This window comes from Epinephelus fuscoguttatus, linkage group LG2 (assembly GCF_011397635.1).
Source record: "Epinephelus fuscoguttatus linkage group LG2, E.fuscoguttatus.final_Chr_v1".
NCBI classification, from domain to species: Eukaryota; Metazoa; Chordata; class Actinopteri; order Perciformes; family Serranidae; genus Epinephelus; species Epinephelus fuscoguttatus.
This window is the reverse complement of record NC_064753.1, coordinates 27315410-27329932: the sequence shown is the minus strand read 5'-3', so window position 1 is coordinate 27329932 and position 14523 is coordinate 27315410. Positions and strand designations below refer to the sequence as shown.

Sequence of the window (14523 nt, the reverse complement as noted above, 5' to 3'; positions counted from 1 at the left end):
ACTGGCAGCTTTAAGCTGGGACAAATCCCGAATATCTGGTCATCGTAATGTTAGTGCACGCAACTCCCTGTGTTAGTATCCCACTGGCTCGCTAATCGCCACCACTTTGCCCTGTGCTTATATAGAGGTTACTGCTGATAACACCGTCCTGACCTCCTGACTCATTCTCATCCCAACTTGTCTTTTTAGTGGACCTAAACGTCAAAATACGACATGCTAGTTACCCTTGTGTGTTGATTTTGGACATTCAGGTACGGTGTCTCGGTTGACGCTTGATACATGCATTGTCCTTTAAAAATACACTTCTGGTTTTCACAGGAAATGTACATGTAGTTATTACGTGGGTAGAATACTTCATTAAATTGGGCAACAAAAGCACATGGTTAGGTTTAGAAAAGCATGGTTTGACTTAAAATAAGTACAGTTCTTACTAACATAACGTTAATATTACGTCATGTGACATACATCACTAGTGTAGTATTCTACACATACTAGCACATTACGTTATTATTAAAATAACTCGTTTCACTTTTGGTTTCACACGGGATATGAAATGCGATCTTGCGGGTGAAAATCCAGTGTTTGACCCCAGCCCACCCTATACGAACTTTCTCACTCTTTAAACTACAGTGGTTGATGATTACATCAACAACAGCCGTCAGCAGGCGTGCATCTTACAGCTGCGAACAGTGTCTTGGTGCATTGGTCTCTGACGCTAACATTCACTGACAAAGCTGCGGTATTTGACAAGTTCGGTTGTGTGTGGCAGCATCAGAAATAACTGCTGGCTGACGTGTATCCTACTGCCACAAAAGCTGACTTTGCGCGATGGTATCTGATGGCAAAATTACTAACAAAGCGGCGATATATGATGAATTTGGCGTACCCATGGCTGCAGAACGACATCGTCACAGAAGCATAATGCCCACCCTTAAGTTACATGCATGTTAGCAAAGTTAGCTCTGTCAGCACTGTTGCCGCTGTTAGCTGCTAGCCGCTAGCTTAGCCACCTCCATGTTGAGAACCATGTGCAGAGAGTCCCAGCTCACACTCTGAATCATGGGTAAGTTGTAATGTATGTAATGTAATATCCAAACTATGTTTAATCTGTTTGCTGATGTTTTCCTTGTAAATGCACAATCAGTGATTCTGTTGGAAAGATGGGGTTCAAATTTCTTTTCATTCTTAAAGCAAAAATATACTACTATGGAATTATGTGAACATCTGAAAGTTTAATTTGTTTACTGTTAAGATTACACATAAAAAAGTAATTAATTACTGCAAATTGACTGACAGGTAAATATGTAAAACATAGTTTTTGGGTCTTTTCAAGATTATTTGAAAGTCAGTCCGTCAGTCGGTCGAGCGCTCAAAGATGAGTCCACACCAGTGCCATTTATGCTCATACTTTTTTAATGTATCACAATGAGCAAGAAACATACTTGATGAAATATTTTCAAAGGAGTATATTCAATTACCATCTACAATCAACTTAACTAGGACAACAAGGTTTTGTGACAAAAGTTTCTTTAAAAGTCTGAAGTTCCATGTGGTTGTATGTATGTTAGTTTCCATGTAATTTGGTACAGTTTGGAAATCTTCATCATATAATTACAGTAACAAAAAAGCTAACAAGACTACAGTATAGAAAAGACATCAAGAACAACATTTTTGGTTTAACTTGCTCTTTTTTGTACATTGCAAGGCTGTTTTTTTCTACCCTCGGATGGGCTGCCTGGAGCCACAGAGCCATGCTTATGAGGCTCAAAGGAGGAGTAATTCAAGGAAACAAAAAGAAAAAACTAAAAGCATAAAAAAAACATTGTGGCACCAGAAGTCACAAAAGGAACAGAGAGCTCCAAGTAACAGTTCATCTTTGAAGTTGGAGCAAATGGTTGTTTGGTTGTTAGTTTGGTTGTTAATTTTGGTTAATACGCTTTTTTAGTGTAACTGCCTCTTTAAGAATGACAGCTTCGAGAACCCGTCCCCTCTCTCTGTTATTAATTTCTCTTTTTAGATTATGTAATCAACAGAGAGAGGGGTGAGCCGCCATTTGACTGGAGAGCTTAACTTGTCAACCAGAGACAAGCACAAGGAAATGAAACGGGTAGCAACATGAACTGGGAGAAATGAAGCAAGCATGTCTGTCCATCCTGTCCTGAAATTTGGAAAATGTCCATCAAAGAGCAGAAGCAGAGGCAGAGCTGGAGAAAGAAAGAGACAGACAGAAAGGAGAAAGAGGCAGCTGGAGCCACTTAAGTTCAGTTTCATCTAAGGACTTTCCTCTCTGTGTCACACATGTCCATTGGTTCCAGAGTCCATTCCCATTACAGAGTTGTCAGTAATCAAATAAGGAGGTGGTTTTAAAGCTGTTTTGAGCCTGCCTTTGGCTCCCATGCCCAGTTTTGGTGTGCCCACAGCCTCTCATGTCCTCCTAACGAGATTTCCAAAGCTTCCCAGAGTCCTTTTTTTCTCTTTTCATTCCTTCTTCATCTCGTAAGAAAAAAATAAAAGAAAACAAAAATGAAAAAAAAAGTTGATGTCTTGTTTTAAATATATCTATATCTGTATACAGGTACACGTTCGTTTTCACAGTGGGCAAAAGATGACCTCTACAGCAAAACCTTGTCTTTATCTCTCTCTTTGTAAATGTCCATTAAAATCAAGTATCCCAATGTAAGTCGGTGGATGCAATTATCCACAATAGCGTTTTGTGCCACAATAAAATATACACTTATCTCGGGCACAACTTGTAACTTTTTTTTTTTTTCAACTGCATAAAGCTTTGGCCACATTCATAAATTCAATCAAAGTAAAAACTGCTCAGTGCTTCGGTATCATTTCTGATCGTTATCGTTAAAATTGGATTTTCTAAATTTCACTTATTCATAATCCAGCTTTGTGGTTCAGTTTGTTTTGGTGTGTAACATATACAAAAAAATAAAAGGCAAACGAGAAAAAACTTGAATTGATGCTGGCTCTTATGAAACACGCGCGCACACACACGCACACACACACACACACACACACACACACACACACACACACACACAAGCATACAAACTCACACACAGTCCATGCTGGCTGAATCTGATGTAGAGACTTCAACTTTGTCTTCCACAAAAGAGCCAAAAAAGATTACACTTTGGAAATAAGAGAGCAAACAGTATCATCGAGACAATGAATATAAAGAACATTATCACACCATAAAGTGGCCAGGTCATATTTTTTGTTTTAGTTTCTTAATTTCAGCAATTCAAATTAAAGCTAGTGTTAATTTATGATAAAAAGTAATATACAGAAACTAAAATAAAATACAAATACTTATAAGAAAATAACAATACATGTCTGACATTGTCTGAAAATTAAAATAAAGCAAACATATTTGGGAAAACTGTACAACTTAAGAAAGTTTTAAAAAATAAGTACATGTGAACAGTATTTCAGGGAACTGGACTTTAGAGAAGTAGCAAGCTTGCAGACCAAATCTCCTGACTTTCGACAGCATGCTGTGGTATTAACACCAAATCACATTGCTCTGCAAGACGAAGCACTTTAAACACACTTCTGAGATTGTGCCTTGTATTCATTAGGGCGAATATATTGACTATACAATAGTGGCCAAAAAGTAGTTCCACAAATTTAAATATGTCTTGGTTTTTAAAAATAAATGTTTTAGTTCATTGGATCATCAGTGAGAGGGTGGGGGGTACCTATGCACATCCATTTCCATTGCAACAAAATGAAGTGGGTGACTTCTTTGGACATGAAAGCATCCTTGCTATTTGAAATCAAGGGACATCTTCAAAAAACCTCCTACTTTTTCCAGAAATAATGCTTTGGAATGAAGATGTCCCTTAAAAACCTGTAATCTATGTGTGGAAGTGGCACCCTGCAGACACGTGGGACAAGTCACTGGTGGATTTCCCAGGAAGGGGGGCAACGACACCTCGGCAGAACAGCCACCATTTCCCTCTGAGACTAGTTGTATGTTGACTGGCATAAATGTCACTAAACCTATGAGACGCATCAGTACCAGATGTATTATATACATTTTTTGGTAACCACTATTACTTGCTTAACAAGTGAGCAACAACCTTGACTGGATGGAGGGATTCTCAGCAATGTTCCATGCCAGCACAAAATGACATATGGAGGTCACGTTGTTCAGCAACCAATGATGCAAAAATTTACACAACAGTTTACAGTCACTTTAAAAATGAGAAGAAGAAAAAAATAGATTGTGACAATTAAAAGCAATTAAATGAAATAGGATCAGTCCTTGCTTAAGAAAAATCCATTGTGATATTTGGAATGCACTGTTCTTTACAAACGTTATAGATCATTGGCTTTAAACATTGGTCTGTTCAAAAAGAAAATCGGCAAAATGTCCTTTGGAACATATATTCACAGTCTTCAAAGTTCCGTTTTTGCAACAAGAAAAAAAAAGGTGTTGCAGAGGCAAGAAATTGGTTTATTGTTTGTTTTAGTTAAAGCTTAGCCAAAAGCAAAATGAGCATGCATCTAGGTACTTTTTTTTTCTTTCAAAATTCTACATTAGCAGCAAAACGTATGTCCTTGAAGACCAGACCTTATACATTTTCTTAAAAAAAATGGACATTTGAATGTGACAAAAAAGTCAAACAAAGATTAATAACCTCTATCTTACAAACTGCAATGGCTCTGTAACGGTGCTACTCCACAATGCAAGGACAAGGGCCCTTTTTGGTTTTTGGTATTTACGTAAAAAAGCCACCTGTTTGCTTGCAAAGAAGCAAAAACGGCAACTCTGATGCGTACTCCTTTATCTTTTAAAACTTTGTTTTCTTTCCTCTAAAAACAGCAACAAATTCTCAAGTATAAAGAAGCCTCTTTTCTCATATTTATGCACCAATGGTGAAAAGTGTTTAGTCTTTGGATTTTCTTTTTGTCTTAAAGCGTGAGAATTATTATTAGTATTCTTTTTTCATTTTCATTTATGACAACAAAAATGTCAAAATGAAAATAAAGACTGTAGCCACACTACATGAAGAACAAAAGACCTGCTTTGTAGTGTACATATCTACAAACACAGGAGAGCAGAGAAAAATAAGTGCGAAGAGAGGAACAAGTAGAGTGAGAAATAGGTGTCAGACAGTGATAAGTGCACAAAGGTAACACAAAAATTAAATAAAAATAATAAAACTTTCAATATTTCACCCAGGATCTATTTGTTTTGGTTAGCGCAGTACCAACCAAACCATAAAATTTAAATAATTCTAAAAGAGGATCCTGCCTTGTCAGGAGGGGCATTTGGGTGAACGTTTCCCAAGAAGTTTGAGAATAAGACAGAAACAAAGTTGAGATAAATTACCTGTCCATAATCTAGTCTATCGGAATGACCAAGACAACATCAAATGAAGCGTCTTAAAGTTGGACAATACAAAAGCTAAATGTACACAAAGTTTTTTTTCAACCTACCATACTGTTTAAATTCATTTCCAATGCAACAATCTACTTAACACCAAAAATGTTCATATCTATCATAAATACAGAAGGTTGTTTTTTTTTTTTAATCAAAACTCTTTTTATCGCCCGTTATGTCTGCAATGCTCTCCTTGTCTGGGTATAATGGGATTGCGATTTCCCCCCTTTAAAAGGATTTCCAATGTTAAAATCAGCAAATCATTTACCCTTTTTGAATGCCCAGAAACAATGCCTTATTAAAATTTCATTCTACTTAAAACTTTCTGTTATTAAATCAAGTTATGAAAGAAAAAATGCTTATCTTCTGTTGGAAACAAAAGGTGTAAAACATGGATTTCTGTAACAGAAAAAAAAACATCTGTGAGCTGTTGACCTGAGAATAAAATAGACATTACATTATTCTTTTACTTTTGCAAGCCATTGGTATCTGAATGCTTAAATAGCAAGAAAACTGATAGACTATTCTCCCATACAGTACATACTGGCTTTTTGTGACTGTGCTATTAAGTAGAAATTATTACAAAACAAAGGGACAGCTTGTTGACTCGTATTTCTTCAAAAGGGTTCTTGGGCCATTTGTCAACTTTGAGGCAGTCCATTGCCATACAGTACAGCATTCCTCTACCATTACCCAAAACATAACTGCAGCGATCTTTTCTATTCTCATATATTAGTATGCATGTATTTCAGTTGAATAAAACAAAAACAAAACAAAACAAAAACAGAAAACAAAACAAAAAAAAAACAAAAAAACAAAAAACAAAACGAAAACCAGCATGTTGATATGGGAAAACAATCCACTAACATTTAAATTTTTGGTTACAAGCTTTGGAATTGCAGTTAGTCTTTACACATCTTTTTCTGAAATTGGTTTGTATACTTTTAATGTATTTTTAACATTGCTGCTTTTTATGTTTTTTCCATTTGTGATTTTTTTTGTCTTTTTTTTTTAGTGTTTTTTAAATATTGTCCATCACTGAAAGCTCTTTTACAATCTGATGGAGTCTGTTCCTACACTAGCAAGATTACTACTACAACTACTACTGTCTTTGACAAAGCCAGGCTGCTGCGGCTCCTCCGCCGTCCTGCCAAGCCTGTCTGCTGACTTCTGACTGCTGTCAGAGTCAGACTCGTCGGTAAAGACGTCTGTTGGTATCGAGGTCTGAACTCCTGAGGTGCTCAATGAACTTGAGGTAACCGTTGAAGGTGAGGACATTGGAGGAAAAGAGGAGGAAGAAGAGGAGGGACTGGCATTGGGCTTCCCAGCTAAAGCTCTGGAGAAAGGGGCCTGGGGCCATGGTTTGCCGGCAGCTGTGGTGTTGAGTGGGGTAGTCGAGGAGGAGCACAGGGAAGAGGAGACAGCAGAGGATGGCATGGTGGCTGATGTTGTTGGCGGGGGAGGGGGGCTGCTGATGGGATGAGTGGCAGACTGCGAGGTAGATGCGGTGTTAGGATTGGGGAAGCAGGCTGAAGAGTGAGGTAATAAACTAGTAGCGTGCTCTTTGGCATTTCTGGCTGATCGCTTGATTGTTCTGTGTTTGTGCAATGCCGATTCCAGGTGTTGACTGAGTGCTTTCTCCCCATCCAACGTAGTGTCACAAGCCAGGCAGTCATAGAGACTTCCAGCCCCTGCACCTACGCCACCAGGGACACGCAGCAACATCTCTTGCAGGTTTGCCACAGACTGACCGAAAAAACAGTTAGATTTAAGGTGGGTAATCGCCGCTTCTTCCTTGGTGAAAACTGCTTGACACTTGCGGCATGCCAGTTTACACTGCACCTTGGGGACGATGTACTGGTCTAGATGGGGGTCCACAGCTTTGCCATCCATCTCTTTCTGCTCAGAGGGTACTTTATTATGAGAGGAGGAGGAGGAGGAAGAAGAAGAGGGGGAGGAAGTGGGGGGGTCACTATGGGGTTTGCCCTTTTGCTCCTCTGTTTTCACTGGATCTTTGGCAGATTCTTTGCGATCCCCCAAGGTTTGAGGGGGAACTGGAGTTTGGCTCGCCTTGGGTTGCTGGATCTGCTGAAGCTGCCGCTGCTGCTGCTGTAGTGCCTCCTGCAAGCTCTGCTGATATTGCTGGTAATGCTGCAGCAGGGACCCTGGAGACAGGCCCATCAGTGCTTGTGACAATGCTGGGTTGTAAGGGAAGAGACTTTCCATACCATACATGGGTTGCAGGTAGCCCCCTTGGAGAGCCCCGGGGATCTGTGGGGTGTAATACGGGGAAAAGCCAGGCATGAAGTAGGGCAAAAACTGGTTTGTGAGGAGAGCTGTGGGGTCTGATGCCAAAGCAGCTTGCAGAGCCTGAAGCTGGGCAGGGTCTACCACATACTCCATACCAGGTGTGGGCATGGAGGTGGCAGGTACAGCTGTGTCTGGTTTCTCCTTCTTGGCACTGGCAGCAGAAGTGGAAGGGGCAGGGGTGCTTCCAGTTGATGATGGGGTTGAGGGCTTCTCCGTCTTTTCCTTGGACTTCTCCTTCTCTCTTACCCTCTCAGCATCACGTTCTTTGGGGGGTTCAGGCCGGGAGCCGGACTGGGTGGTGGAGGAAGTGGAGGTGGATGTAGAGGTGGGGCTCGAATGGGAAGCAGACGTGTTGGTCTGGGCTGGGCTGGATGCGGCAAGAGACGATGAGGAGGGAGGCTTGTTGGGTAATCCAGATGTGGGGAGGCTAGGTGAGGGAACACTGGCACCAGGCATGTTCAGGAGGTTTGAAGGTTTTGGAGGAGTTAAAGCTGGAAATTTTTCAAATACAGACAAACATTCAAGAATTAATAGGCATATAAAATATTCAATGATATAAGTAGACAATACGATAAATTGTGTCATTATATAAATACACACAGAGAAGTAAATAAAAATAATGAATTATAATAAGCTCATGCAATCTTCGCAAAGTCAGACTGAGCCATTGTTCACTCTGTTTTGGTTTAGGTTAAGTTAAGGTTAATTTCTGACATTTGATGTGACGCATTCAGTACATGTGCCAGTGTAAATGAGTACACGAGACGGACTGATTGATAAGCTTTAGAGAGAGTAAAAATGTTGTGTTCTAGTGTAATGTGTTTTATAGTAATAGGTCTAAAACTCTGCACCTCATAATTTATCTGTTAATGCGTGAGTGAATCCAAATGATGACATACCTGAATTAGATGAGTTAAAGCTGGAAAGAGAGGGGCTGCCAACCCCTGGCAAAAGGACAGGTGGGATGCCTTGCAGATTTGGATAAGCTGACTGGAGATTCAGAGCCTGCATGGCAGGGTTATCAAACATCCCCTGCTGCTGCATGGCCTGCTGCTGCGCCAGTCCTAAAACTTCATTGGCCTTCTTAATGCGGTCCATCTCTTGCTGGGCCATAAGTTGGCGGACAGTGGCGGGGTCAAAGTATTCTTTTTCCTTATCGATCTGGCTGCCAATGGTATCCTTCACCTTAGAAATGTGTTGCTGGGAGAAAATGTGATCACGGACAGAGAGGCGAGCACTGTACTTGACACCACACAAAGTGCATTCAGTCTTCGGCCCCTCATAGGATGTCTGATTTATTCCGAAGTGCTTGGCCATGTTAAGCTTAGCCTTTTTCTCCTTGGCACGGGCATTTTGAAACCACACCTGAACCACTCTCTTTGGAAGTCCAATGTCATTGCCAAGTACCTCACATTCCAGCATAGTGGGAGTCCTGTAGTCGTTAAAACAGGATTTCAACACTTTGAGCTGGAGGTTAGTCATTTGGGTACGGAAGCGCTTTTGGCCAGGGCGATCTCCGCTGTCAATGCTCCTGGTACCTGAGGCTCCAGGACTTGGTGAGCATGGGTCAGCCAGGCTGGACGTCTCACTGTGATCAATCATATGTTCATTGTCATAGTCCTTAGCATAATAGCTTGTTGCAGGGCTTACTAGCCCTGAGGACATCTGGTCATCACCTTCAAGGAGGGCAACTGTGCCCCCAGACTTTGACAAGTAATCACCGCTGATTTGGCTGTGCTTGGCATCAGCACTGTCATTATCAGCATTGGCCTCATCACCTGTGGTTGTGTCAGTGATGGCTGTATTCACAGAAGAGCAGTCATCATTATCCAGTTTGCTGTGATCAAAGCTGAGGTTCACAGAGGACATGGTTGCGCTCTCAAAATCTTCCATCCCCTCAACTTTAATGGATGAAGGGCTCAGTAGAGCCCTGGGGGACAAATCCATGCCTTTGTTTACTGGTGACATAGAGGAGCTTTGTCCATCACTATTTGCTGGGGCCATTTGGGAGTAACTTGCTGACTCTAAACCATCTATTTTTATTTGCATACCCTCCTGTTCAGGTAACATACCAGCGAGAGCCAAATTATATCCAGCACGTTTGGCTTCATGCCAGTGACGAGAGCGAATGTGTGCCTCGAGGGCAGTTTTTGCTTTGAATAGAGCTCGACAAAAAGGGCACCTACGATGAGCTTGAGCTGGCCCTACTGCTCGAAACTGGCCTTTTCTCTCTCTGGCTCTGGTATTTTGGAACCAGACTTGCACTACTCTCTTTTTTAATCCCACCTCGTGAGCAATGTGGTCGAGCATTTTTCGTGTAGGATTTGAATCTAATAAATACTTCTGATAAAGGATCTCTAGCTGCTCAGGTGTGATGGTGGTTCTGAGCCGCTTGTCTCTCTGTGGCTCTTCTCCGCTGTTTGTGCTGTCATTCTCTCCAGGGCTGGTGCCAGCTTTCTCCTCTAACTTCCTCTTCAGGGAGTTCATGGTGGAGGTGGGGGTGGACGGAGAGGTGGCAGAGCTGCTGGGAATCTGTGGCATTGCCCCAGAGAGTAGCTGACTTGCCAGGAGAGGATTGCTTGGATCAAATAGCATGAAAGACATATCAATTGGACGGTCTAGGAATTGAGGGTGGATGAATTGATTTTGCACAGAAAGGAAGTGTAATTGCTGGTGTTCCTGCCAGTGCTCAAAGGAGGGGAAGCCAATCTTGCACTGCTCACACTGATACGGGATCATCTGTTGTGCCAGTTGTTGTGTGGCAGAGGACAGGTGTGCATTGAGGCTCATGTGAGAGCTTTGCGATGAGGCCTGGCTTGTCTGGGAGGCAGAGGGACCACACTGCTGTTGCTGCTGAGAGAAGGAAGGAGATGAATGTTTGATGGGCTTAGAAATAGTTTGAATCTTCTCTTCCCTCTGGGGTCTATGGTGTTGTGCCTCAGACTGGGGTTGATGCACAACCTCCTGCTTAATAGAGGTTTGGTTTTCTCGTGGATCTGCAGAAATTCCTGGTAACTGCTTGGGCTTCTCATCATCGTAGAGGTTTGAGGTGGACGCTGGTGATGCCTCCTCCTTTTCAGTGGATGAGAGGTGCGAGAATGCCGAAGTGGAGGGTGGAAGTGGGCAGAGACTTGAAGAGGAGGGCATTGGGGTGTGACAGGAAGACCCAGAGGGAGTGTAACAATCATTGGAATAATCCAGCGAATCCTCATTTTGGCTGTCATACTGTCCCTCCTCATCTTCATCTTTGTAACACAGCTTCTTTTGGTGTTTTATTAGATCAAATATACGCTGGAAAACCAGACTGCATTTCTTGCACTGGTAGTTCAGATTTGAGGTGCGGATATAGCGATCATTTGACAGTTCTCGCCTTTCACCATCTTTTGCACCCTCACCTTGGTTTTCATAATTCTTCCTTGCCTTCTGGCGTGCATTTTGGAACCACACAACAATAACACGAGTGGGGAGGCTCAGAAGGTTGGAGAGTTGTTCAAATTCATCATCTTTAGGATAAGCATTAGCATCAAAGAAGTCTTGTAGCACTCTTAGCTGGTAGTCAGTAAATCTTGTCCTGGATGATCTCTTACTTCCATATAATTCTTGTTTCATAGGTTCAGGGGAAGGAGGTTTAGAGTCAATTTTTGTGTCTTCTAAAGTTGTCGTTGGTGGATTATTGAAATTGTATGGTGAGTCTTTGTTGCGCTGTCGCTCTTTAAACAGCGTGTTTCTGAACCAGTGCTTTATGACTTTTTGGGGCAATCCTGACTTGTCTGCCATCTCTTTAATCTGCTCCTCATTTGGTGAATTGTTGATATCAAAGTACTGTCGCAGGACCCTAAGCTGGTCATCTGTGATGCGTGTCCGTGGCCTCTTGTTCTGCTGCTGCTGTAGCATGGCTGGTGTGAGCTGTTGTTGATAGAGCTGGGCCAGGTCTGAGGCCAGGCTTGGTTCAACAGATGGCAGCTGAGGAGTCAACTGAGAGGGCAAGGACTGGAGAGACATGGGCTGCATCATGAGTGGCGAGAAAAGGGGCAAATCCATTGGCATGGGAATCTGTGCCATTTGAACTTGCGGCTGTGGGGTAGGTACTGTTGGAGGTGTGAGTGACGCAGCAGAGACAGGAATATTTGGTGTGGGAGCTCTTTGGGGTGGAGGGGGTGGAGGTGGAGGTGGGGGAGGAGGCTGTGGAGGAGGAGGAGCAGCCTCTGGTGTAGGGGGTCTCAGTGGATAGAGTTTATCATATTGTTCTCTGTATTCCTTGGCAAATCTCTCGAGGGATCGAAATGGAAAGAAAGCCTGGTGGATATGCTCCTGGTGACTCTTTAGAATCAGTATGTTTGAAAACAGCTTGCCACAGGCTTCACATTCCAGTTTCTCTAATCCCTCAATGGGGTCCACCACTCTTGTTATCCCACCTGGACCACTTGATCCTGTAGGTCCAGCTGTCTTTTTCTGAGCTTTCTGTTTATTTTCATTGTACTGAATTACTAACTCAAACCCAAAATTTTCCAGCAGGGCTTTAGTTGCATTTCCTCGAGCATCTGAAGCAATCCTTGGTGGAGGCAAGCCAGTATCATGGTTTATGTTTATTGAAATATGCTGAATGTCCTTCTTTTCTCTTGGCTTGCTGTCTGTAGAATCTTTGTTGGGGTATTCCTCATTTTTTTCACTTGTGCCCTTCTCTCTTTGTAGTTCTCTGTCTTTCTCATTCTGAGAGGAGGGAGGTCTCTGCTTTTTTTCAGCCTGCTGAAGAAGAGATGCATTCTGCTGCAGCATTGCCATCTGCCCCTGAGCCTGCTGTTGTTGCTGCTGCTGTTGTTGCTGCTGCTGCTGCTGCTGCTGTTGTTGTTGTTGTTGATGTTGCTGCTGAAGGTGGTGGTGCATCAACTGCTGCTGCAAGCAACTCTGCTGGGCCTGCTGGGCTGAGTTTTTTAGATCTTCCAGCAGTGAGGAGGTGGAGGATCCTGCTAGGCCAAGTGCTGAATTACTGATGTTGATCTCTGGGTTCAGCTGAAATTCTGCTCCAGGGATGTAGAAAGGGAACAGTAACTGCTGCTGTTGCAGGGGGAGAAGTGCATCAGTTGTCATGGGGAAGTGCTGCAGAAGTGCTGGGTTGAAGAGCTGTGATTGTAAAAGAGCAGCCTGCTGCTGGATCTCTTGCTGAAGCTGGGCTTGAGCTTGGGCTTGAGCCTGAACCAATTGCTGTTGTTGCTGAAGCTGCTGCTGCTGCTGCTGTTGTTGTTGTTGTTGTTGTTGCTGCCCCCTAGCAGAAAGCATGTCAGAAAACTTTGATTTTTTTACCTCGTGGTTCTCAGATGGTGAGGGATGGCAACTCACTGAAGAATTCCCCAGGCTTTCAATGCTATGAGTCTGGTTCATATGGTTTCCTCCAAGAATATTCTGAGCTGTTTGGGACCCAGAAGAACTGTGGTTTGTAGAGCTAGTCGTGGAGTTGCTGGCTGGGCTTGGACTAGATGTTGAAGTGTTGATGCTGGAACCCCCACCACTTAAACCAGCAGCACTTGCAGAGCTAGGGATCCCTCCTGCTGCTTCAAGTTTGGCTGCCCTAGCTTTGGTCTGATGTAGAACAGAGCGCATGTGGATCTCCAGCGTAGAACTCTGGCTGTATGCCACATTACAAGTACTGCACTTGAATGGCTTGTTGTCAGGGCTGCTGGTAGGCTCAGGTTGGCCAGTGGTGGACTCCTGAAGAGCCCTTTTCACCTTGTGCAGATGGGACACAGAGTTATAGTGAACCAGAAGAATGTTCTTCTGAGTAAAAGACTCTTTGCATACAGTGCACTTGAAAGGACGAGATGGATCCAAGAACTTCTCCATGGTAAAGTTGGGGCCCTTTCTGAATGGCAAAGCACGTTTAGGTTCAGATCCAGAATCCTCCTGCAGTGAGCCAGAATCACTGCCTGTTGGGCTTTGTTTTTCCTCTGGGTCACTTTCATCTCCCTCTTTGTCATCTTCTCCCAGACTTCCATGCTCCTCACCAAGGGATGGGTCACCCATCACCATAATGTCACCATTCATCAATAAGCCCCCATAAAGCTGCTGGATATCAGCTTCACTCAGCTCAAGGTGGCTGGTTTCTAAATGTTTCTTCAAGGCCTGTAGTGTTCTGAAGCTTCGCTGGCAGAGGCAACACATAGTGGCTGCCCTGATCACATGGTACTGCGAATGGAGCTGTAGTTTCTCCACGGTTTTGAAGGCCAGGCTGCATTGGTTACAGCGGTACTTGTATACATGGCGATCTGAAACAGGCAACTGGGGCCTTTTGTTGTGAACTTCATTGAAATGCATCTGAAGGGAGTTGGAGGACTTGAACACTTGATTACAGCCTTTCTTCCAACACAGGAATCCTGTGGCATCATCCCTCTCTGACTGTTGATCTTCCAGAGGTGACTTGCGAGATTCTGCTATTTCTGTAGGGAGTGACACCCCTTTCTCTGGATCAGCATCTGATGCATCTGTGAATAAATACACCAAAAGAAGAAAGCAATTCATTAGTCCCTACATTTGCAAAGTTTTTTTCCCCCCAGTAATGCCAATAAAGGACATTAAAGTACTCATTGTGTTAGCCCTCTTGTGAAGGCGGAAAGAAATAAAGGGCAATGACTAATTACAAATACCAACCATCAATCATACTGTCTCGTTGTGAATGAAGGCTTAAGTATGAAAGAGTGTATTGTCTTTCAATACACTGTGTCAAAAATACAATTAAACCATTGCCATCGCACATTTCTTTCAAATACCTGAATAAAGATTCTTCATTTCTTAGTAAAAACAACTACTGACCTAAT

The 14523-nt window shown here is 42.8% G+C and overlaps 1 protein-coding gene across 5 annotated transcripts in view; it reads right to left on the bottom strand.

The window, feature by feature from the left end:
- Nucleotides 1-1392: 1392 nt before the first annotated feature.
- Nucleotides 1393-14523, bottom strand: part of zfhx3b (zinc finger homeobox 3b) — a 153948-nt gene continuing 140817 nt past the window's right edge. For all 5 annotated transcript variants that reach the window (XM_049593671.1, XM_049593653.1, XM_049593685.1 and 2 more), the window contains 2 exons: nt 8614-14190; nt 1393-8205 (listed from right to left, as the gene is read on the bottom strand). In XM_049593671.1, coding sequence (XP_049449628.1) covers nt 6455-8205; nt 8614-14190 — 7328 coding nt within the window. In that variant the 3' untranslated portion in view covers nt 1393-6454. The remainder of the gene's footprint in view (nt 8206-8613; nt 14191-14523) is intronic.